At 53.6% G+C, this 24,125-nt stretch overlaps 1 protein-coding gene across 1 annotated transcript in view; it reads right to left on the bottom strand.

The window, feature by feature from the left end:
* The window catches only part of ZMIZ1 (zinc finger, MIZ-type containing 1), a 200,991-nt gene that overhangs the window by 111,563 nt on the left and 65,303 nt on the right, over nucleotides 1-24,125 (bottom strand). The window contains exon 4 of the mRNA XM_011928944.1: nucleotides 6,369-6,477. Within this exon, the coding sequence (XP_011784334.1) occupies nucleotides 6,369-6,428 (60 nt within the window). The 5' untranslated portion in view covers nucleotides 6,429-6,477. The remainder of the gene's footprint in view (nucleotides 1-6,368; nucleotides 6,478-24,125) is intronic.

Here is a 24,125-nt window from a genome sequence, read left to right as displayed (position 1 = left end):
CCATTGCAAAGACAGGAAAACTAAGGTCTAGAGAAGGCTGATGACTAATAGCAGAGTGCTTTCTGGATGCTGGTGGGGGTAGCGGAAGGCGATCCCTGCAGGGTTCTGGGAGTTCTCCCTCCCTGATCCAGGACAGGCTGGCCCTGGAGATTCCTTCCTGATCACACCCCACCGCCCAGCCCCCACCACCAAAGCCCAGGTCTGGGCTCCCACCAGCTCAGGCTTTAGAGCCAGCTCTGTCGTAGCCACATAAGGTGACAGCTTGGGGAAGGCCACAGCCAGCTGGGAGGGTGGAGGAAGCACACGTGCCTGGACTGTCCTCACACTAGGGGTTGCTGTGTGTCTTTACTGGGCCCTGCCTGGATCTGCTCAGAGGCTGCTGGCATGGACGGGGAAGTCAGCCTGAGCTCAGATCCCTGCCAGGCAGAGAGTCTGAGTCGATGGAGACTGAATTCTGGTGCCAGGGTGCCGGGCCTCCTGGTTCTGCTTCAGGCCCAGGCTGCGGGACTGCTGGGGTGGGTGAGGTGCAAAGCGAAGGGGGTGGTTCCCCTTCACTCTTATCCATCTCCCCAGGCCCTCTGAGTTGTGTACTGAGTCCAGGAGACAAAAGGTGTGGCTAGGGGAAGGAGCAGATTAGGGGCAAAGGTGAGATTCTGGGATGGGGCTCTGGACCAATTTGGCTGTGACTGACTGTCCTCCTGAAGGACCCCTGGAGGGTGTCCACAGCACAGGAGTGTTAACCACTGCAGAGATGATGGCACCTCCTGAGGTCCCATTGCCTTGGTGCTGGGAGAGACGGCAGAACAGGAGCCACCCAGGGCAGTCCCTCCATTTGACCTCCAGCATGAGCCTGCCCCAGAGCCAGGGCGGGGAGGGACTTAGGAGTCACAGGGCCCAGAATTGGCAGGGGAGCTACAGGAGTCCACACTCTGCCTTCACCCCCTTCCAACCACTGACCTAGGATGGTTCCCCTCAGCTCTCTGAGCCTCAATAGCCCTGTCTGTAAAATGGGGATATGACAGAACATGACTTGGTGGTGGGAAGTTTTATTTCTTTTGCTTAAGGTTCCATGACTGTTGCTACAATGTGGTTCATGCAAGGCAAGATATTTAAAAATGGGTGGAGGAAAGTGAAATGAAGAATGCCCTCCTTCCATGGAGGTAAAGGGAGAGAAAGCGATGTAGGAGAGAAAGAGGGCAGGCAAGCAGCAACAAAGCCCTCCGTCACGGGGCTGCAGTGAGGCTTCAAGAAGATGAGGCTTATATGGCCCCTGGCAAAGTGCCTGGAGCATGGGGTGCTCCCACATGGGGCTGCCCTTGCCCCTGACTATCTCCCAAAGGCTCCCCTGGAAGCACAGCTGCACGTGGCCGCTCTCAGCCCTGGCTCCTTCTGTCAAGGTGGTGCTCCCTGCATTTGAATTGTGCGAGACGGGAGGAATTTCAAGATACAGAAACAAGCCCTCTGTGAGGGCAGCGGCGGGTCCTCACCTCTGCCTCCTGTGCCCTTTCTCTAAAGCATGCCCCTCAGAGGCCACAGGTGGTATCTGGGCTGCATGTGGAAGGTCATGCAAATCAGCTGATTCCTGCCCACCAGCCACCCCTGCTAACCGAGTTGTTTCGTTTATTTCAGTGCTGTCACACCCAATTAGCAGGGTCAGGAGCCACTGCATGCTGCCTCAGAGCTGCCTGCCCCCAGCTGGTCACAGCACCCCACTTTGGGGCTCTGGGTGCAGGGGTGGCCTCTGAGGTCAGTCTCAGAAGCCCAGTCTAGTTCTGGCACCTGAATGCCCAGCCTTCAGTATCTCACCAGCCTTCAGAGCTTACCCCAGACAGCTCATGTGGCCTATAGGCTGTGGGTACGTCTCACTGCTGAAGAAAACATCAGGAAATCCCCTTTGCTGGTGTTTTTTTTTTTGACAGGGTCTCATTTTGTCACCCAGGCTGGGTGCAGTGCAATCATAGCTCACTGCAGCTTCAATCTCCTGGGCTCAAGGGATCCTCCCACTTCAGCTTGCCAAGTAGCTTGGATTACCGGTGTGCACCACCATGCCTGGCTACTTGTTGTTGTTGTTGTTGTTGATTTTTAATAGAGACAAGGTCTTGCTATGTTGCCCAGGCTGGTCTTAAACTCCTGAGCTCAAGCAGTCCTCCCACCACGGTCTCCCAAAGTGCTGGGAATACACTGCTGGCTCCTGTGCAGCTCTTTGGCCTTGGCCAAGCCCCCTCCCCTCTCTGTGCTCTTGTCGCCTATTTCAACCATGAGGTGACTGAAGTGCACAGAGAGACAAAGTGATCTAGTGAAACAAGCAGGACAGACACGGTCCAAACCCCGTCTGAGTCGCTGGGCCATGCAGCCCAGGAGACGGTGCTGCACATCAGACCCCACATCTGTGAAGCGGGGCAGTGATGGCATTCAGGGCTGCTGCAAAGTTGAGAAACGACGAGGAACTCATGACAGAGCAGGAGCCCAGCGGAAGACTGCTACTGCTATTGATGCCAGGGACCCTCCACCCTTCCCTGTTTCTCTTGTGAGCCTCTTGAGGGGAGAAACAGCCTCCTTCCTGTTCACCTTTGGAACCCCAAAGGCTGGCATAAGGCTGGGCCCCATGGGAAATGATTGGGGAGCAGTTAACTGTCCAAAGGATGGTGAGCCTGCTGTGTAGGCCAGCAAGGTGGCCACTGCAGAATGAGCCCCAGTGGGAGGTGGAGGGAGGGGCCAGGGCAGGGCAGGGGTGAGCTTGGCCAGCCGTTGATGGGCTGGGGATGGGAGCACACGTTTGAATCATAGGCAGAGGCCTCCCTAACTGTCACTGTTACTGGACACTAGTACTCTGTCCCCCATCAGAAAGCCTGCCCATCTCTATAATTCCTCATAAGAGTTGGGCTATATCCAAAGGCATTGAATCTGCTGGGGCAGGAACAGGGCACAGCAATGCCTTGAAATGATGAATTCATCTTATCAATCCATCTGTCCGTCAGTCCATCTGTGAATCAAATGATCCATCTATTCATCAATCTATGCATGTATCCATCCATCCATCCATCCATAATGAATCAATTCATCCATCTGTCTGCTTGCCAACCCACCCATTCATCCATTCACCACTTTATCCACCACTCATCCATCCCTTCATTCATCTACCTATCTACCCATTCATCCAGAAGTTAATTTATCCAGCCACCCACCTATCTGTTTATTCATCCATTTACCCATTCATCATCTACACATGTCCACCCACCCACCCATCTAACTATCTGCCCATATGTCCGTCCATCCATCCATTCCCTTACGTATCCATCTATCAGTCCACCCCTCTCCTCAGCCCACTCAAAATATTTGGGCCCCACTCTGAGCTGGACGCTATGCTAGATTCTGTGATTTTGAAATGAATATGGCACATCCTCTGCCCCCAAGGAGCTCAACCTGGTGGGAGACCTCATGTATTCCTACAGGGCCCATAGCTCCAGAGAGACAGAGCAGGGTAGGTGAGATAGCTGGGTGCACAAGAAGTGTTCAAGCTCAGGGATGGGGTACAGATGCTCAGAAGGGCCCCTGGGGTTCAGGGCAGCTGCTGAGCAGGAATGAGCTGATTTGCAGGGCTCTGCACGTGGAGCTTGGATGTGCCAGTCATCTCTGAGAAGGGCATGTTGCAGAGAGGAAGCACTGGTCCTGCCAGTACCAAGAGGCTGAGAAGGGACAAAGGCAGCTGAGATAGAGGCTGTGAAGAGACATGGTCAGCAGGGTGCAGAGGGCGGGGGTTGGTTGTAGCAAAGGCTACAACCAAGGTGAGGGCAGGAAGGGATGGCTGTGTGGAGAGGTGAGGGAACCACAGCCCCTACCGGCCCGAAGTCTGCACAGCCGACACATCCATCATCTCAGCTTGTGCAGACATGCTTGCCTTTCTCTTCTGATTAGGTTACAGGATGCCTGAGAATCAACAACCCCCAGCCAGCCGAGGCTGCCTTCTAGGGCAGCTGTGGAGCAGACAGCACTGAGCTGTGTCTGACCTGGGGTGTGGGAGGAGGGGCATGGAGCATGCAGGGAGCTCTGGATGGCCCAGGGGGCATCTGGGCAGGTTGCTCACACTCAGAAATGCACCACTGCCTGGCTGAAAGGTAAAGCTCTCTATGTGTGTGCATGCATGCGTGTGCCAGGGCAGGTGAGGGAAGGTGGTGTGGGCTCTGGCATGTGCTGGTTGAGTGTGCATTAATTATAATGCCCATTTTATAGATGAAGGGAGGTGAAGCAGCAACTTAAGGCTGCATAGTTTGTAAGTAACGCAATAGTGACTGAGCTGTGTGCCATGCTGTGAGGGGCTTCTGCTGGGCTCTGCCCAAGCTAGACCCAGGGAGGGCCAAGGAAGTCAGGTGCACCCTGACCCCTGGTGATATGGAGCTGGGTGCCGAGAGGAAAGAGGGTGAGAGCAGGTCTCGGCAGGAGTGATGTGCCTGCCATGTGGAGGGTCTCATGCACAGGAGGCATAAGCGTCCCATTGGGGGGCAGGGCCACTGCCAGCTGAGCAAAGGGTGGGAGAAACGGGGTGAAAGGCAGAGCTAGGAGAGAGCCCTGCAGAACCCTAAGTGGGAGGAGGGAGGGTAGGGGAGGAGGGAGTCTCAGCGTCTGGTTTCTATTCTGCCATGGTGAGCAGAGGCGCGTAACGGGCTTTTGGGAGAGCCATTGGGGTTGGGTTCAATCCATAACAAGTCTTCTTCAATTTCCTCCCCGCAGACCCCGCACAGACTTCAAGATTGCTCTGCTCGATGGTAATAAGAGGACACACACCCCTCGTTCTCGTGGAATAGCCTCAGTTCTACTGGGCAGGCACCTTGGGGAGGCTCCGTCTGGGCCCTGGCCCTCAGGGAGGGAAGGTTGGCTGAGGAGGGGTCTGTGAGCTCCACCTGGCTGGAACCCAGGAGCCAGCAGCCCATGCTGGTTGCCTGAGCTTCTTGCTAAGCTGGCCTAGGCCAGGGGCCCGAGCCCCAGCACTCCCTTCCCTGTCACATATTGAGGACAATGGCCACCACTGCCATTAGCTGATCACCCACCACACACCAGGGCTGGGCTACGTGTCTCACCCGTAACATCCTCACATCATCCTACGAGGTGGGCCCCATTCGACACATGGGGAAACTGAGGCTCAGAGAAATGGAGGACTAGCTTGAGATCCCATCATGGGTCCATAGAGGAATGAGGACTCAGGTCCAAGGCATCTGATACCAAAGCCCGTGCCCCTCTCGCTGTACCTGGTCCTTCCTGGAGTGAATAACGTTCCTTGGTCTGCGCAGGGAAGCTACCAGCCTGGGCTGTGGGAGCTGGGCCCAGCGGTTGGGCGCGTCACTCCTGGCCACCGCTTGGGGGCGTCCCTGTGAAAGATTCCCCACCTCCCCGCAGTCCAAATAGAGGAACTCCTGGGCAGCCTGCCTCTTGGGCTTGGTGTGAGCTTCAGCAGGGTGGGGACCATGGCACTCTCTGGAATGAGGTCTTCCCAGCACCAGAGGGGCTGAGTGGCCTCAGGCTACCCACTTCTCCTCTCTGTACTTGTTTCCTTTCCTGTAAAATGATACGATTTCCTAGGACCTCTTCTCTTGTGGCTTTTTTTTTCTTTTTTAAAAAATAGAGATGGGGTCTCACCATGTTGCCCAGGCTGGTTTCAAACTCTTGGCTTCAAGTGATCCTCCTCCCTTAGCCTCCCAAAGTGCTGAGATTACAGGTATGAACCACTGGGCCCAGCCTATAATGGGTTCTAATTTTTAAATAAATTAGTAAATATTTTTAAATTTTCTCAGCTTTAATTTCTTTTCTTTTCTTTCTTTCCTCTTCCTTTTTTTTTTCCCCCCCTGAGACAGGGTCTTGCTATGTTACCCAGGCTGGGCTCAAACTCCTGGGCTCAAGCAATCTTCCTACCTTGGCCTCTCAAAGTGCTGGGATTACAGGCGTGAACTGCCACACCCAGCCTGTGACTTTTTTTTTTTTTTTTTTTTTTTAAGAGAACAACTGGAGCAAAGGGGTAGGGAGCTTAGTTCTGGGGAGGGAGGTGGTGGGAGGGAGATGGAAGTGCCAGGTGCATCAGTGCATCCTTGCACATAAACAGAGCCCAGAGAGGTCACAACACTGGCCCAATGTCACATAGCTGGGAAGGGTGTTTAAAGGGACAGGGGAGCATTGGCACTGAAACCCAGGCAGGTGATTCCAGCATTAGGCTGGTCGGTGGCAGCATGCCAATAACGGCCTCAATAGGTAGGTGGTCAGGAGGCCCTGCCATCCGCTCCAGCCAGCACTTGCCAGATGCCCTGTTGCTGTAGCACAGGCCTGCTGCTCTGTCCGCCCCATCTGTCCCACCCTCAGAGTGTGCCTTGCCCCACACCCACCTGCTTGATGCACTGCAGTCGGTCATTGGTCTGCTGGATGTGCCTGTCCATAGAATTCATTCTGGCCGTTTCGCTGGGTTCTACCCGAGAGCCATGAACGTTGTCCAGCCTGCAAAGAGAAAGGAGAGGGTGTTACTGGATCACGCCAGGCTTGCCAATCTTGCACCAGCCTCCCAGTTGCCCTCTGGCCACAACACTGGTAGGTTCCAGAGCCCTTTGCTGGGCCCTATGGGGCTGCACCTGGGGTACCTCACTGGGCTGAGGGCAGGAAAAGGTTCCAGGTGCTTTCCATGTGTGGCACATGTGAGCACTGGGCAGGCATGCCCACATTTCTTTTCTTTTCTTTTTTTTTGAGATGGAGTTTTGCTCTTGTCACCTAGGCTGGAGTGCAGTGGTGCGATCTCGGCTCATTGCAACCTCTGCCTCCCAGGCTCAAGCGATTACCCTGCCTCAGCCTCCGGAGTAGCTGGGATTACAGGTGTCCGCCACACACCTGGCTAATTTTTGTATTTTTAGTAGAGATGGAGTTTCACCATGTTGGCCAGGCTGGTCTCGAACTCCTGATCTCAGGTGATCTGCCCACCTCAGCCTCCCAAAGTGCTGGGATTACAGGTGTGAGCCACCACTCCCAGCCAGGTGCACACATTTCTGTACGTGCATGTGTGTTTTGGGTGGTGGGAGGGGTGGCAATTCCCCTTGGATTCCTGGTTCAGGGCTTGGCCCGTGTGTGTGTGTGTATGTGTGTGTATGTTCATACATGTGCAGGGGGGACCTTCCCATATGATGACCTTCAGTGCACGTGTGCTCTGAGTGGAGATCTCAGGTGGCACCCGCCCTCCCCCAGTCCCTCAGGCTTTAGAGTTCTTCATAATTTACAAACCACTCACAACTGTTGTTTTCACTTTGCCCTCCTGGAAAAGGAGGATAAGAATGAGCACCACAGCCATTTTCTAGAAAAAGAAACTGAGGCTGAGAGGCAGAAAGAGAAAAGCCAGGGTGGCACAGCAAGTGGTGTCTGAGCCCACACCAGGAACCAGGGTTCCTGACTGCCAGCCTGCAGTTTCCATTGTGCAAGGCTGACAGTGCGGGTGCAGGAATGGCTTGGCACTAGGCTCACCCTTCCTGAAGTGTGGGAGAAGGGAGCGTCAGGGCCATTAGCATGAATGGGACTTCCCTCTGGATGACAGAGCTAAGTGGAGGAAGCTCCCTCCGCTCAAAATAGCCCCAGGAGTCCCCAGGCCGCTCCAGGGAGGCCACACAGCAACGGCAGAGATCTAGGTAGAGAGAGGAAGGACTGTACGGCCCTAGCCCACCCACTGTTCAGGGATCCAGGTTCTTGGGCCAAGGCAGAAGTCTGCCTGCTGCCAGCTCGGTTTGCCCTCCTGCCCCCAGGGGACAGTTCAGGCTGCAGACATCTGGGTCAGACCCAGGATGCTGGACAGGAGGTCTGGGGCCCTAAGCCTTCTCTGCTACTCTGCCACACTCCCCACTAAAGACCCCTCATCTCTGGCCATGTCACCCAGGACTTTTCATGTGCTGGACACCTGCATTCTCTCCTTTCCTCTTCACATCCACTCTCTAAGGCTAGGATCGTCTCCATTTTACAGATGAGGAAACTGAGGTCCCCAGATGTGCCAAATCCTCGCAGCTGGTGGAAGTGTAGGTGTGTCTGCCTGCCTGTCTGCTTTCTACACACACTCGTTGAGGGAACCAACACCTCTGCCTGGCCCCAGCCTTTGGAAGAAAGTCCTGTTCCTCCTCCAATTGTTTTAAAGGATGTGTAGCTCTTGCTGCAATTCTTATTGCTCCATGTGTGTCTGAAAAGGTAATTCATTTGCATGGTTCAAAAATCAGAAAGTCCACAAAGGTATCCAGTCCTGGGTCCAGGCCCCGTCCCCAGTCCCCTGGTGCCTTTTCTAGGAGAACCAGTGCCATCAGTCCCCCTTCTGGAGAGTCTCATCTATAAGCAAATATCTACATGCACTTTTTCTTGTGACATTTTTAAAAACAGAAAATAACATTACACATTATTTGGATGTCGCTTTTTTCTTCCTCTTGATACATCTGAAAGTTTATTGCACATCAAGACATAAAGAACATCTTTTTTTTTTTTTTGAGACAGTGAGACAGTTTCGCTTTGTTGCCCAGGCTAGAGTGCAGTGGCACAATCTTGGCTCACTGCAACCTCCGCCTCCCGGGTTCAAGCGAGTCTCCTGCTTCAGCCTCCCGAGTAGCTGGGACCACAGGCGCTGCCACTATGCCTGGCTAATTTTCTTTTCTTTTTTTTTTTTTTTTTGAGACGGAGTCTCGCACTTTCACCAGGCTGGAGTACAGTGGCATGATCTCGGCTCACTGTAAGCTCCGCCTCCCAGGTTCATGCCATTCTCCTGCCTCAGCCTTCTGAGTAGCTGGGACTATAGGCGCCCGCCACCATGCCCGGCTAATTTTTTGTACTTTTAGTAGAGACGGGGTTTCACCATGTTAACCAGGATGGTCTCGATCTCCTGACCTGGTGATCTGCCCACCTCGGCCTCCCAAAGTGCTAGGATTCGTGTGCCACCGCACCCGGCCACACCTGGCTAAGTTTTTGTATTTTTAGTAGAGATGGGGTTTCATTGTGTTAGCCAGGATGGTCTCGATCTCCTTACCTCATGATTCGCCTGCGCTGGCCTCCCAAAGTGCTGGGATTACAGGTGCGAGCCACCGCGCCCGGCCACCTTTTAATTTTTTAATGGCTGCACAGTATTCCTAGGTATGATGAAGCATCATCCAACTAACATCGGTCCATTGACCCCCTGCCAGGTGCTGTTCTAAGGCTTGAGCCCCCAGACAAGGCCCCTCTGCTCAGGGGGCTCACACTCCAGCCTGAAACGAGGGACCCTGAACCTGTTTCCAAATTTTTCTTTTTCTTTCTTTTTGAGACTGAGTCTCGCTCTGTCTCCCAGACTGGAGTGCAATGGCATGACCTTGGCTCACTGCAGCCTCCGCCTCCTGGGTTCAAGCAATTCTCCTGTCTCAGCTTCCCGAGTAGCTGGGATTATAGGTGCCTGCCACCACGCCCAGCTAACTTTTATATTTTTAATAGAGATGGGGTTTCACCATATGGGCCAGGCTGGTCTCAAACTCCCAACCTCAGGTGATCCGCCCACCTCGGCCTCCCAAGTGCTGGGATTACAGGCATGAGCTACCGTGCCTGGCTCCAAATTTTTATCATTGCAGTGCTGCAGGAATAACTGTTCATACCGGCACATCACATGTGTGTGAATTAGTCTAGAGAACATACACTCAGAAGTGGACTTGCTGGGTCATCTGGGACTCTGTACTTTTGATAAGTGCTTTCTGGAGCTCTCCAGCAAGAAGGGGAAAGTGGGGGTTGTGCCCATACTTATTTCTTCCACCGTCACCCTGCCAACCATCCCTCCATTCATCCCGCCTGCCGCCCAATTTCTCCACCCATCATTTATCCATCGAAATACCTGCCTGGGGAAGGAGGAGGAGGGTGATGGAGCACCCAAAAAGAAAATTTAGAAAATAAATAACAATAATAAAAACAAATGCCTGCCTGTTCACCTGTCTACTCATCCATTCAAACATCTTTAGTCTCCACTTGCTCATTCGTACATGCTTACACTCTCCTAAGAAATGCTCTTCTTTTTGTTTTGCTTTGTTTTGTTTTGAGACGAGTCTGTCGCCCAGGCTGGAGTGCAGTGGCGTGATCTCGGCTCACTGCAAGCTCCACCTCCCGGGTTCACACCGTTCTCTTGCCTCAGCCTCCCGAGTAGCTGGGACTACAGGCGCCTGCCACCATGTCCAGCTAATTTTTTGTATTTTTAGTAGAGACGGGGTTTCACTGTGTTAGCCAGGATGGTCTCGATCTCCTGACCTCATGATCTGCCCACCTCGGCCTCCTAAAGTGCTGGGATTACAGGCACGAGCCACTGCGCCCGGCTGAAATGCTTTTTAATAACGACACTGTGCAGGGTCCTAGGCTAGATGGATTGGGCACGCAGAGATTAAAACGAAATAATTTTCTTGTGTTCAAGGAACTCTTGGTCCAAGCCCATATTTACCTATTAGATGACCATGTGCTGAGCTCCTACAAGTCAGGTACTGGTCCAAGCACAGCACAGGTAAGAGAATGTAGTTACATCCCCATTTTACAGATGAATAAACTGAGGCTTGGAGATTACAGCTTGTTGGGTAGGAGCCAGCTCTAGAATCCTGGCTTTCCCTTTACAATTTTCACTCTTGAACAGGTCCTGGGGAGGGGGTAGGATACAGGTGTGCGTGTGTGTGTGTGTGTGTGTGTGGTCTGGGTCGGCAGGGGTATGATCAGGGCAGCTCCGCTTGCTACTTCTGTAGGTCACCCAAGCGGGAGCTGAATGTGTTCTCCTGAGTTTACCCACACAGACCCTCAGCCAGCATCCACATGACAAAGGCTCCTGGGGCCAGGGACAAACCATGGTGGGGAAGACAAGGACACAGAGAGCCCAGAGCAGGAGCAAGACACTGCCACCTTCAGCAAGGCCATCTCAGTTCCTGGTGCCAGTCCTCATCACAGCCAAAGGACCTTGGTGGTCTCCCAGGCACCACGTGATACTCCTGCAGCGGTGAAGGCCTGGGTCCCATGTGGGGGCATGGGTGAACACTGGTAGCCAGGGTTCCAATAGAGAATTCAACTTTCACAGCCAGCTAGGACAGTGAGATCCATCCCACAAAGGCCTGGGTTGGCTCAGCTCCTAGCTGGAGGAGATGGAAGAGAAGTAAAAGAAACCCCATGCCTGGCAGGCCTTCATCCCCCTGCCCGCAGGCCACTGACCACCAGGACAAAGGGCCACCGGTGGGCCACGCAGCCAGCAGGGGGCACTGTTGACAAACCTAAGTGACCTGGGGGGCCAGACGTGAGCACCGTGGAGGTTCTAGGTGTGCTTCCAGGCCCTCTGTCCTCTCCCTCACTCCAGTGAGCACCCAGGTGTCCCCAGCCAGGATAGACTTTGAGTGGATTTCTCTGGTTTCGTGGACTTGGTTTCCCCATCAGCAGAACAGGATGCTGCAGAGGGGCAACTCAGTGACCTCATAAGGGTCTACTTCTGAAGAGGAACTTTCCCCTGACATTGTGTCCAGGTGCAGAGCCTGGTGGGCCTTGATAAATGCTTGTTGAATGACAGTGCCTGGAAGCCCCAGGCAGGCACAGGAGCTTAGATCCACCCAGTTGGCGATCACGGGGCTCAGAGGCCATTCTTTTCTGTTTAGTCACAGCAGGGGCCCAGGTCCTGCTTTAAGAAGAAAACAGCAAACTGGGAGATGGGACTGTCCACCTTTGGGCGGGCCCCACGCCGGCTCATGGGCAGTTCTGTCTGGAGGCCGGTGGCTGGACTGGCTTCTAGACGGAAAAATTAATGGAATATTAAGGGCCAAAGGTGCTTTCAGGTCCCCCATCTACCCGCTCTACCTCAGCTGGTTTTAATCTGAGGAGCCTGGGGCCCATTAGTGGTTTGTTCAAGGCCACAGGGTACTGTGCTGTGTCCAGGTCCCAGGGGGGCTTTGCTCCCAGGCAGGGCTGCAGCTTGCAGGAACCGAGGGGTGAGTGTCTGGGCTTGCGACACCTGCGAGACCCAAGAGTGGGTAGACGGATGGCATGAGGGACATTGCAGGCAACAGGGACAGCAGTGTGTCCTGTGTTTCTTAATCAGTAAAAGAACAAATGGCCAGCGGATTATGGAGGCACCTACAGGTGAGGTGCCATTTTTAAACTGTTGAGGTCAATGGTGGAGAACTGCGGTTACTAACCCCAGGAATGGAGGAGATGGAGGCTCCAGTCTCTGGAGTAAAAGGGTCAAAGGCCTAGAGAGCAAAGGGTCCTAGGCATAAAGAGAGGAAGAAGGGTAGGCTGAGGGAGGCATGCAAGAGACAGCTTGTTAAGGGGCAGGCTGGGATCTTCCATTTGCTCTATACCTGCTATGTTCAGGCACCAGGCCAGGCCCTACGCAGTGCTAATTTTCTTCCTCCTTAAAAGGTTCAGAGAGGTGAAGCAAATTGCCCAAGGTGACATAGCCAGAAAACTGCTGGGCGGAGATTCAAACCCTCTACCTTTCCAGCTGTTAATGTGCTATTCTTTGCACTCCCCACGACTGGCGGTCAGAGCCTCCTGGTAGTCCCCACCTCCGGCTGTGACTGGGCCCAAAGAGATGACCTTCTTGTTCCACCCAACCTGTCCAAATCCAGTCACTTGCACCACTGGGCTCTCTGCACACCAGCCAGCTTTGGGAGGTGGCACACACCTGGTGGCCAGCAGAGGTCGCCCTTTGCCACAGGAGCGCTGCACGGCTGGGCTGCTGCATCCACCTCCGGGCGCCTGGACTCCTTTAAGCCTTTACAAGTCGCTACAAATCCTCCGTGGCTGCAGCTCTAGAGTCGGCGAGGCGGGCTCCTGCCCAACAGATCACTGTCGGCCTGGCCCCGGGTGCACCCGTGGCCTCAGCCCTTCCTACTGCCTCTGAACGGAGGGTGGGACCAAGCAGGTTACCCCCATCCTGGCTCAGGACGCCCTGGTCCGAGCAGCCAGGAGCATTGCAAAGCTAATCAGCATGGGGGATCAGGACCCTGCTCTGCTGAGTGAATAGGGCAGAGAGCTGGACCTGCGTTTCGCTGTCTGCAAAGCACAGGATCGGGCTGGCCAGCCTTTGGCAGACTGTCAAATACCAGCCTCTTTAGGATTCCCTGTGAGGAGCTCCGGCTGTCCTGAAAACTCCATTCCCATAAGAGAATGTCTGCTTTTGAAGCTGCAAAGCCTGTCCCAAGGCAGGTCCATGGGGAGGCTGCAGGCCTGGCAGCCCTGGGAGCTGTTCTTCCAGGGCAGCCCAAAGCCACAACACTGCCCCTTTCACAGCTCTGTGCTTCTTCTTGCACCTTACGCTTGGCTGGGCTTAGTTGGGCAAATGGAAGTTTTTGGATGGTGACATGGGGTCACCTCGGCTTCCCAACTCCTATGGGACATCTTTCAGGACCAAGCTTCCATTTACACTTCTCACCACCCAGCAGAGCGAGGGTGTCTACCATTGGCGGCGCCTGGTGCAGAAGATGAGTTCAAGAAAAGTTAGTGGCTATTACACATAGAGGGCTGCTCGGAGGATAGAACGTTGAGAGCTGAAAAGGCCTGCGAACACCCACCTCATGCCCTTATGGGGCAGGGTGGGAGGTGGAGGTGGGGAGGGGAAGAGAACACGGAGGGCGCCATGAGCCAAGCTGGGCTGCAGCCCCTCTGACAGGTACAGGTAGAGCCCTGGACATCTCTGGGCTGCCAAGTCAGCAAGGAGAGAAGCATCTCAACTGCCTCAATGGCTTGGGGAGGCAAACAGCCCTCAGCTGACTCCTTGCTGGACATGGGGATGAGGTGCTCCTAGCTGCCCCGTAGAAATGTGGAGCTCCATAGGCAGCTAGCTCCCAAGGGTGGCAGCTAACCAAACAGCCGGCTGTCCCAACACAAGTATTTTATTTCCCACCTTTGAGGCCTCACTAGTTCAGTCCACATTATGCACACGCACCCAGAGAGAGGCGTCCGCACAGCACACACGTGTGCATAGGCACATACACATGTGCCCCTTTGCACACTTCACAGCAGGTACGTGCACATGCTGGATGCCGACACAGATGCACTTGAGCACACACATCTCATGACAGCTTGCACAGGCAAGTGGGGGTCCCTGGGGAGCTATGTGAGCAGTGGTGTGCAGAAATGATTCAATCACCATGCACATCTGCAGCTCAGGTCTCCTGGGGCAAGCGGTGCCAGTGGCAGGAGTGGGCAGCTCTGCCTACAGCCCGAGAGCAGAGGCTGTGTTCCAAGACACAGCCAGGAGGAGAGCCTAGGGGACCAGAGGACATCCCAGATAGTCCCTTCATCAGCCTTAGACTCCCAGAGGGACAAACATCATGAGCCCTGGGCTCAGCAATGACCTGCCAACCTGCACATGCAAGCATCAGTCGGGATCCTGCTCGGCCTGGCCCCAGCCCTCACCACTCTCAGTCACATCCTTCATCCCCAGTGTGGGGCTGTTCCCTGCCTCCCAGACTGTGCCCTCAAGATCGCACCTCCATGTCTTTGCCTCTGACTGTCCCTCTGCCCGCAATGCCTGGACACCTCCCACCCATCAGGGTCTGGCTCAACTGTCACTCTTTCTTGCTCTTTCTTGGTTTCCACCCCTATGTCCCCAATGTCCCTGTCACACACCCCCATCTTAGTGGCACTAGATGAGGGCTGAGTCTTTGCATCTGTCTCTCCATCAGCTGGAAGGTCTTCCAGTTACAGATCCCTTAGTCTAGCCCAGGGCTCGGTACTCAGCAGGTACTCATTAGACGAGTGAACAGGCAGGTGGATGCACGGCAACTGCTGGATGTACATGAGACCCAGGAGGGTGAGAGCTGAAAAACCCATCACCCAGCCCTAATCAGAAGATCCTAGGACTCAGACACTGGTCACCCCATTGAGGGTTCCCAAAGAGAGATACATGTGCTGCTGGTGGGACAAGGATGACTTTAGAAGATCCATAGACAAACCTTTTACATTCTCATAGTGAAGTTTTTGGACTGATGAGTTCATGAATATTATTATTTAGGATGTGGTTAAATTAAGTAGCAATAGCAGACCTAAGTGAATTTAAGAATCGTTTTAAACATAGTATGAATGGGATGAAAGTGACCAAGGTTAGGCAAGCACTGATGTAGACTGACGCCTTCCTCACCTTAAAGGTAATGAGTCGAAGCTCAGAGAGGTGTGGGAGCTGCCTGTGGTCACGTCGCAGGTGGCTCGTGCATTCCCAACCCTTGGTAGCCTGCACCAGGCATGCAGGCTGGATGCAGAGGAAGAGGGTGGTGGTGAAGCAAGGACAGTAGGAGACTGATTTTGTGCCCTACCTCAGGGAAGTCAGAAAGAAGGGCAGAGAGACAGAAGATGAGATGGGGAGAGGGAAGGAAGAGGCAGTTCCAGGCAGCTGCACAGGGCCAGCTGCTTCCGGCTCTTAGCAGGACAACTGGAGCAGGCCCTCAGGCCAGCTTGAGTCACTGCATAGGGCGGGGCCCCTGGGTAGGCAGTGGTCCTGAGAGCTAGACCTCCTGGCTGGGAGGTTGTGGGAGGCTATTTCACCTTCCTGAGCCTGCATCCTCATCTGTCAAACAGGAAAGTGCATCTCCTCCCTGCCCCACTGTATTGAGGAGCTAAGCAAATGAATATTTAGGGGACAGTGTTTCAAAAAGTGAAATTCTGCATCCGGGCCACAACTCTTTAGAATTCAGTCCCTCCTTCCTCAACCAGGGCAGTGCTCCTGTGCCAAGACTTGACACGGTTCCACACTGTCTGGCCAGAGTTCAGATGCTTTGGCTTGGCACTCAAAGCTTCCGGAAGGGTGGACCCACTTCTCTCCATGATCCAATCTCCCAACACCCATCCTTGTTCATGGGAACACCCACTGTCAATGCTGGCTAATGGGATAACATAATGTAATCTTGGCATTTCAGAGCGGGGGCTTCATGAGGGTCAGCCTCACACAGCTATGCCCAACAACCTGCCCTGGGACACAGAAGTTAATCCAGGAGTGACGGTTTCCTGGGGAAACACTCAGCAATGTGGCCCTGACAAAGGGGCCAACCCACTGACCCGACCCACACAAGGCTTGGATCCCAGCTGCATTTCGTGTGCCTTGTCTTTCGGCGCACATGACACTTTAGAGGGCCTGGGCCATGCCCTTCAGGCCAAACCCTCCTGCCATCCTCTGGCCATACTCCAAATCCCTGACCTCACAGTGAACTTTCTCTGACAGCTTCTCTTCCCAAGAGGCAAAGGAAGGTTAGATTCAGCTCTGGAGAAGGCCCCTTGGGCTTTCTCTCATTCCCAAGGAGGTCCCGCCCCTACACTTTGTTTCCTCAGAGTGGAAAGAGGTACTGAACAACTATCAAACCCATATGTGCTAAACACTAGGTTCTCTCTGTCACATCAGTTAAGCCTCAAAAACTCTACCATGCTGTTCCAGTTATTATTACAGTACTATAGATGAAGAAACGGAGGCTACTACAGATGAAGAAACAGCCTCAGAGAGGTCCAATGACTTGCTCAGGGTCACACTACTGACAAGTGCTAGGATTTGAACCCAGGTCTGATTACAAAGCCCACGTTTTTCTGTATCATGTTTTCCATGGGAATGTGGCAGACCTCCCTCAACTAGACACTGCCTTCCCCAGCCCTACCTTCCCTGAGGGAGAGGAAGGTGACTAGCACTGCTGTGGAGTGCTGAGGATGGTGAAGATAGGGAGTCACAGGCCCGTCCAGTGCTGGGCCCAGGCCACAAGCCTCTCCCAGGATAGCAGTGCTCATGCAGTAGCCCTGTCCTGGCTCTGCCTCAAGGCTCTTGTCTGTGACTCCAAAGGCTCAGATGCTATGAAGTGGGGAAGAGAGAGGTGGGAACAGTTACCCGAGGGCCCTTGGAGGATATAGGGAAGGATGTGACTAGACAGAGGCAGGATCCCCCCGACCACCAGCTGGTGCCCTCTAGAAGGCTGTAAATACCTAACAGATGTTCCTACACCCTGGCTCCAGGGATGAGGAGGTATTCTCCATTGTCCCCTCCCTACCCCCAGCTCCCCAAGGCTCCAAATCCCACCTGGCATTCTGCAGGAGCTCCAAATAGGGGCAGGATCAATGGCATCCCCCAGGAAGAGTCAGACAGAACTAGATTAGCCCTTAAGGACCAGCTGGCATAGCGATGGTAGTGCTCTGGTATGCAGGAGGTGGAGGTGGCATCCATACCACCCTCCACCTCCCGTACCCATAGCAGGCATGGCTAATCAATCACTGCACTCTTCCCAGTGAGTCCAGGCATGCCCAGCCAATCCTCCACACACACTTCTGCACAGCCACCGTTAACCACTTGGTACCAACACATGAGATGAAGTCTTCTAGGTAGTCTATATTTGAAAAGGCAGTGAACAGAGGCCAGAAAGGAGAGGGCATAGCTTGAAGTCACCAAGAAGATCCATATGCAAACTTCCCATTTCCTGACTTTGTGCTCTTTCCCCCAAACTGAGAGTCACAGCCAGGTTCTTTTCAAGCTAACAGCCTCTATGGATGGGAGGGCCAATTTCAAGCAACCTTATATCACAGTCTCACAGTAGCCTGCAAACAAGTATTATTCCAGTTTGCAGATGAGAAAGTTGAGGCTCACAGTGGGTAGGCGATTTCTACCTAGCCACACAGGGAGGTGTGGGTGACCCAGGGCACTGGCTGCTCCTCCTGAGCCCATGCGTGTACTCCTTTAGTTAGCTGCTCTTCACTGTTAGTATATATATATGTTTTAATTTCTAAAATACCAAAAAATTGGGGAAACAGAGGAATCAGAAGGCAGACATGTATTTGAGCTAAAAGTGGTAGATGGAAAAACAATGAAAAGTCCTCATGGCTTAGATCTGGGATCTGCGCAGGCCTATCCTAATATTTACAGATGAGGAAACGGGGGCCTGGGGCAGGGTGGGTAGAGCAGAGCCTTGAAGGCCCCACTGTGGATCAGAGGCAGGGCCAGGGCCCACACCCGGGCCTCAGGAGCCCCAACTGCCCCAACCACATCCAGTCCACCCCCTGCTGATGCCTGCCCAGGCCAGGCCTGTGGTCAGCCCACAGACTGCTCAAACAGGCCTGCCCTGGGGAGTTCCAAGCTGCCTTGGGGGTGGGGGTAGGGTAGCACAGGGTGCCCATGCCAAGTGTGATGGGAACAGGGACTTGGCTCTTACTGAGAAGCAGCTATGGTTCTCCCTGCAGAGGCCCTGGGCAGCCCCTATAGCTCCCTGTGGAGATTTCCAGCATTCCTAGATCCGGGGGTGGGAGCTGGGCTGAGGCTGGCACGGTGATCCATCAAGCTCTCTTCTCCAGAAACCCCATGGCACGGGAGGGGCGTGCGTCAGCTGGGTCTAGCCCCATCTTCATCTAGGGGAGTCTCTGGGTGTGAGGCCACTCAGGGGACTGAGCCACCTCGGCCCAAGAGTAGAGGGCCCTCATTCCCGAAACCCTCCAAGCACAGGCTGGACACCCCACAGGCAATCCGAAAACACGCTTCCTGGCTGCCTGCTGAAAGCCAAGAGACAAAAATCATGCTAGGTGTTCCGGGGCTGCCTGGGTGACTTGACAGTCTAATGTGCACAGCACTCTAGAGTTTACAAAGCACTTTGGTGTCATAACCTCATGAGTTGGCCCATGTCTCACCCCATCTTAGATGGGCAGTATAGCTTAGTGGTTAAGGGCACCAGGCTGCCTGGGTTTACATCCTCGCTGGCTTCTGTGCCCTGGGGTACAATGCTAGCCTCAGTATGCCTCAGGTCCCTTATCTATAAATAATAACAACAGTAACCATAATTGTACAACTTCATAGGCTGCTGTGCTGATTCACTGGGTTAGTGACTAGGAAACTTAGCCTAGCCCTGAGCAGGTGAACATTCACTCTCTAGAGTGCCCTGGTGGATCTTATCGGCTCCATCAGAGGCAGGAGGAAGCTGGAGCCAGAGGCTCGGGTGCTTGCATGAGAGAGTTAAACACCACCACTCCACAGGCCCTCCGGGAACCACACCATGAGCTCAACAGGGCACCTTGGAAGTCATGGGTGGATGCGGCTGAGAGGGAGGCAGGGGTCCCATGCCATTGGCCAGAATGCCAGGTTGAGGAGATGGAGGGACCCTGTTCTAGTGGCAAAGGACAGTCACAAATGTTCCAGAGGGAAGGATGGATTAGGGTAGGAGCTTTTGGACAAGTGAGCTCCTCCAGCAGTGGCCTGGATGCCCAGGTGAAGTCTGCCTGGGTGGGCACCATCGCTAATACAGACAGGAGACCAGAGAGAAGCCACGCTATGCTCTCATGGCCGGGACACCCCAGATGGCTCTGCCCGGATCTGTTTCTTGGAAACCAGGTCCCAGGAGGTGCTCTTGAGTGAAGGATTCCCAGTTAGATGACTTGGGGAAAGCTGCATCTTCTGTCCTCCTCTGGGAGATCACGAAAGCATGAGAAGAGCCTTACGAAATCTGGCTTTTCCCAACGTTACTGGATCGCAAAAATGCTTTTTTCACTAAACACATTTTAAAATCCCACAGAACTAGTTTTCCCCAGGACTTGCTTTGAGAAATGCCGACCTAAAGGGACTGGCCCAAGGGTGGAGAGGCTGGAGGAGAGGCAGAGAAGAGGCAAGGAGGGCCAGCTGGCTGGGTTAAAGACTAGGGGAGGGGACATCCAGGGGGTGGGGGACAGGAGGAAGATTGCTAGCTCCAAGACGGGCTCTGGCCACAAAGGTGTGACCAGAAACAAAGGTGTCTGTGGGAAGAGAAGCCACAGAAAGATCTGAATCCTGGATTCTGAATCCAGTATCACGTCCAGCTTCATGAAAGCCATGGCCAGCCCTTGGATATACCCAACCAGCCAGGAGCCTGCCTGAAGGCCCCCAGGGGCAAGACTCCCTCCCCCAGCAAGACTGGCTCGGGGTGGCGAAGAGCGGCCCAGGACACTTCCTGGAAGGGCAAAGGCCAGAATAGGAAGGTTACATGAGCTGCCTGAGGCAGAGATGACCCTCCCCTGTCCCACCGAAGCAATGACTGCAGCCAGAGGCACAGGGGCCAGGGTGTGTACAGGCCCAGGTGGCCCAGGCAGCAGGCCCTAGAGGTGGGTGGCCTCTCTCTACCTGAGGCCCTAGAGGTGGGTGGCCCTCCTGCAGTCACTCTGACATCTCCATTCATAATTCTGAATAGTAACGAGAACAGGTGTGTCCTTCATTATGTACTATGTCAGGCAGCATATTTGGTATTTTATGTGAATTATCTTTATAACAATATAGCCAAAGGTAGAATGAATGAGTGGCACCATCTACAGATGGGAAAACTAAGGCTGAAAATAACTAAGGAACTTGCCCAAGATCAGAAGATGGCAAAGCTAAGATCCAAACCCAGATCTATGAGACTTCAAAGCCCAGTAGCTACCCACAAAACCAAGCTATCTCCACACTATTCTGGGGCTGGGGGCCAGGGAAGATGAATGGCAGACAGGACGGCTCCCGGCTGCCCGGTGGGAGGCCCCTGGGTTCATTCATTCTCCAGGCACTGCTCTGGATCAGCTCTGCACCGCCTGTGCTCAGCCTGGGAGGGACACAGGACACAAGGTATCCCCTCAGAAGGATCCTGGTCTGGGGGTCCCAAGCATGCCAGCACGCGTACTGCACTGTGGACACATAGCTGACCTCTCTGTGCCGATTTCCTCAGCTCCAGAAGGAAGGGGTTGATCAAGATGTCACTCTTTCTCCCTGCACCACAAATTTCTAAGGATGGCTGGGGTGCTGAGCTTTCCAGGAGCCCACTCGCTGCACCAGGCCCCTTCGCATCTATCATCCCATCAAATTCTCACTCCAACCCAGCAAAGTGGGCACCACAGTTCAGACTACACAGAAGAGGAAACTGAGGCCCAGAGAGGTTACACAACTCGCCCAAGGTCACACAGCTGGGCAGTGAGATTGCTGGGACTGGAACTTAGGTTTAGCTCATTTCAAAGGTTCCAGCCTAATCACGCAGCTATACTGGCAGTGTCCACCAGGCTAGAGCCAGGCATGGGAGAGGGAATTTCTGCTCAGCCCAGGCCATACTGTGGTGTGACTGCAGCGCTCAGACCCTGGACTCCTTGGCCTTGATGAAGTGGGGATGGGGTGAGATGATTCCTAAGGCATCTTCTAGCTTTAACACTCTTGCAGGAGGCTGGGGAAGAAAGGATTAAACAAAAAGAGTAAGATGACATCTCTGATTTCCAGAAGCCTAAAATCCAGGTGAGGGCAGACAAGCAGTACCAACCTACCTGCTGGGAGTGCCTACCAGAGGGCTAGACTGCAGAGGCCAGGCTAGGGATCACCCCACAGGCTTCCTGGAGGAGGAGAGGTAGAGCCAGGTGCCAAGGGCCAAGGGGGCATGGCCTCCAGCAGGGGCAGTGTGGCTGGGCAGATGGTTAGAGAGTGGGCAGGGAAAGCCTGTCTTATTTTGGAAATAAAACCACAGGCTCAGTGCCCCTTTGACCAATCAGCCTGGCGGGTGGCATGGGGATCCTTCTTAAGGGAGAAGGTACTGAAATGAAGCAGGACCCTCACCATTCATCTGCTTTTTAATTAACTCACCCTGCTGCCTTAAGTGATTCCCTGCTCACACTCATTCTTTTGAAAATTCCAAAGTGCTATTTCTGACCTGTGATTTACTATGGCTGTACGTCTCTATAAGCAGTGTTTTAGCTTAAGTGGCAGTTGCATATTAATTACAAAGTTAATTATGTGCTGTGTAATCATGCTGTAATTCATTAGTTTACTCTATACTCTGAGAGCCTCATGCTAATAGCAAGATCTGACAGTTTCGGGAATCAACAAGAAAGACCCGCTGGAAATCCCAAATGGGGCTAAAAGAACACTAGAGAGCCCACCAAGCCCCTTCCTGCCCAGGGCTTCTAGCAGGCACACAGCCTGGGACACGCCAGTCTGCAGGGACTGGTGAAAAATCCAGGTGGGTCATGTTTTTCCCCCATGGAAGTGCAGGGACAGGAAGAGAATTTGTTTAAAATTACTTACGGAACAGAGAGTCACTTCAAGGTGAAAAATTAACTGCTCAGATCACCCAAAGTGGCCCCGTGAGCACAGATCATGGGCAGACCAGGGAAGGGCTTGGACAGGGAAGGGCCAGGCAGTTGTTCAGATGGGAAGACCCAGGCCCAATGGGAGTGGGTGGTGGGTGTGTGTCTGGTACTTGGACCCAAGTCTCTTTACACCCTTTCCCTCCTCTACAGTTTCCTCAAAACATCCAGGGACCTGAAAGTGAACACTGGCCACATTTCTCTCTCCCTTCTTTCCTGTTTGGTTTTGTCTCCTAACAGTAACTCTCCGGGTGATCGGGCCTGGCTGGGACTGCTGGCTACTCCTTAGACAGCCTTGAAGCCTCCTGACACAGCTGAGAGCTTCCAGCCTCCCTGCACAGGGAGCAGACGATGGACAGGAATGGACACAGACACTCCAGACGCTGCCCAAACCTTGACTGCTCCAGGGTTATTCCAGGGGATTCTTTTCTAAAACCAAGGTCCAGTGTTGTCAGCCACTGAAGATTCATCCACAATCCTCCAATGGCATTTAAAAGTCAAAGTGAGTAAAGACAGGCCTGCTCCAAAAAGCCTCCCTTCACCCTCAACTCTGCAAATCTGTGGATCAAATTTCAAGCCGTTGTTGAGGGAGGAGAAGATACAAAGGCTGTGACCTACCCCGGACATAGCAATCTGGTGGCTGAGACCCTCTCCTTTCCAAATATAAACCTGCTTGTTTTATTTCTGCTGACAGCTGAACGAGGGGAAAAAAAAAAGATGTAGAAGTCCTTTCCCTTCTGGCTCCAGTCAACAATTGGAGAGAAGGACTTGGAGCCCCAGCTGGCATGGGAGGAGGATAAATAAGAAAAAACAAAACATGTCCTTGTGCTACAGTGGAATGTTTTTAAAAAAGGTGAAAAGCACAAGGTCAGGGGCAGATTGCATTTTCTATCATTTCAGCAGGCTCAGGGAGAAGGCAGGATGCTGCCGACTCAACAATTTTGGGGCAAATCCGTTTTGGAGGGAACTCATTTTGGGGGAAGGGGGGCATCTTAACAGCTAAAGTGCTGTGGTTTCCTTTCCTGGGAACACACTGGTTTCCCTGGCAACAGAGAAGTCCAGCCTCCAAAGTTCTGATGGGAGACCAAGGCTTGGCCTGGGATGCTCCCGACAATTATCCACAGCCAAGGATTCACCGTCCCGCTTGCCTGGGCAGTGAGGTGGGTAGGAGAGGTGCAAAAACATTGGCTCTGCAAAAATACGGGCACTGGTCCCCGTCTCTCCTGCCTGCACTTGTGCAAGCAGCTACTCATCCCCAGATTCATCACTTTTCAGGGCTTTATGGCTGAGCAGGTAAAAATCCAGGAACAGCTTGGAAGCAAGCCTTCATCTGACAGCAGCTGAGGACCCTGAGGAAGCAGTAAAGGCTCGGGGGCAGGCAGCAATGGACCAGCAAGGGCTGGGCTTCGTGCAGAGCACACTTTGGCCCTTGTGCGGCTGGCACAGGGGAACTGGATCAGAAGAGCAGGCTGGGATTTCTGAAGTCATCTCTCCCTCCATCCACACTCGCTCACACGGCTCCATTGGCATCTCCTAGACATAGAGCCCATCTTCCCAGAGAGAAAGATTGAAAGGTCTGGCCTGGAAAGACACAGTCCATGGATCAGGTGTGGGAAGGAAGAGAGAGGCGAGTGAGAATCAGAGGGAGGAGAGGAGGCAGAGAGGGGGCTGGCGATTACATTTGCAGCGCACTTATCGGGGTGCCTCTGGGAGCTGTGCTAAGTGCTCCACATACATTACCTCAATTAATTCGTTCTCCAGCTGCCAGGTGGGGCAGGCACAATTATCCTTCGACAGAGGGAATTGAGGGGTTAAGTGACCTGCCCAAGGCCACCCAGTAAGTGCATGGCAGAGCCGTGAGTCACACCTGCCAGTCTCCAAGGCCTGTTCTCATGCTCACAGCTCACAATGCTATGTGTGCACATCGGTAGAGGGATAGAAGGAGAGACACGGGCAGGGAGAGCCACTCTGGCCAGTGCTTTCTGTTCCTGATAGTGGAAGGAAGACAGAGGTTCCTGGAATCCTCCCCTCTGCTCCCCTCCCCAGAACCTCCTCTTTTCTTCTAAACATTCGGCACACTG

Source organism: Colobus angolensis, unplaced genomic scaffold (genome assembly GCF_000951035.1).
Source record: "Colobus angolensis palliatus isolate OR3802 unplaced genomic scaffold, Cang.pa_1.0 Scaffold12, whole genome shotgun sequence".
NCBI classification, from domain to species: domain Eukaryota; kingdom Metazoa; phylum Chordata; class Mammalia; order Primates; family Cercopithecidae; genus Colobus; species Colobus angolensis.
This window is presented reverse-complemented; position numbering and strand designations above follow the sequence as displayed.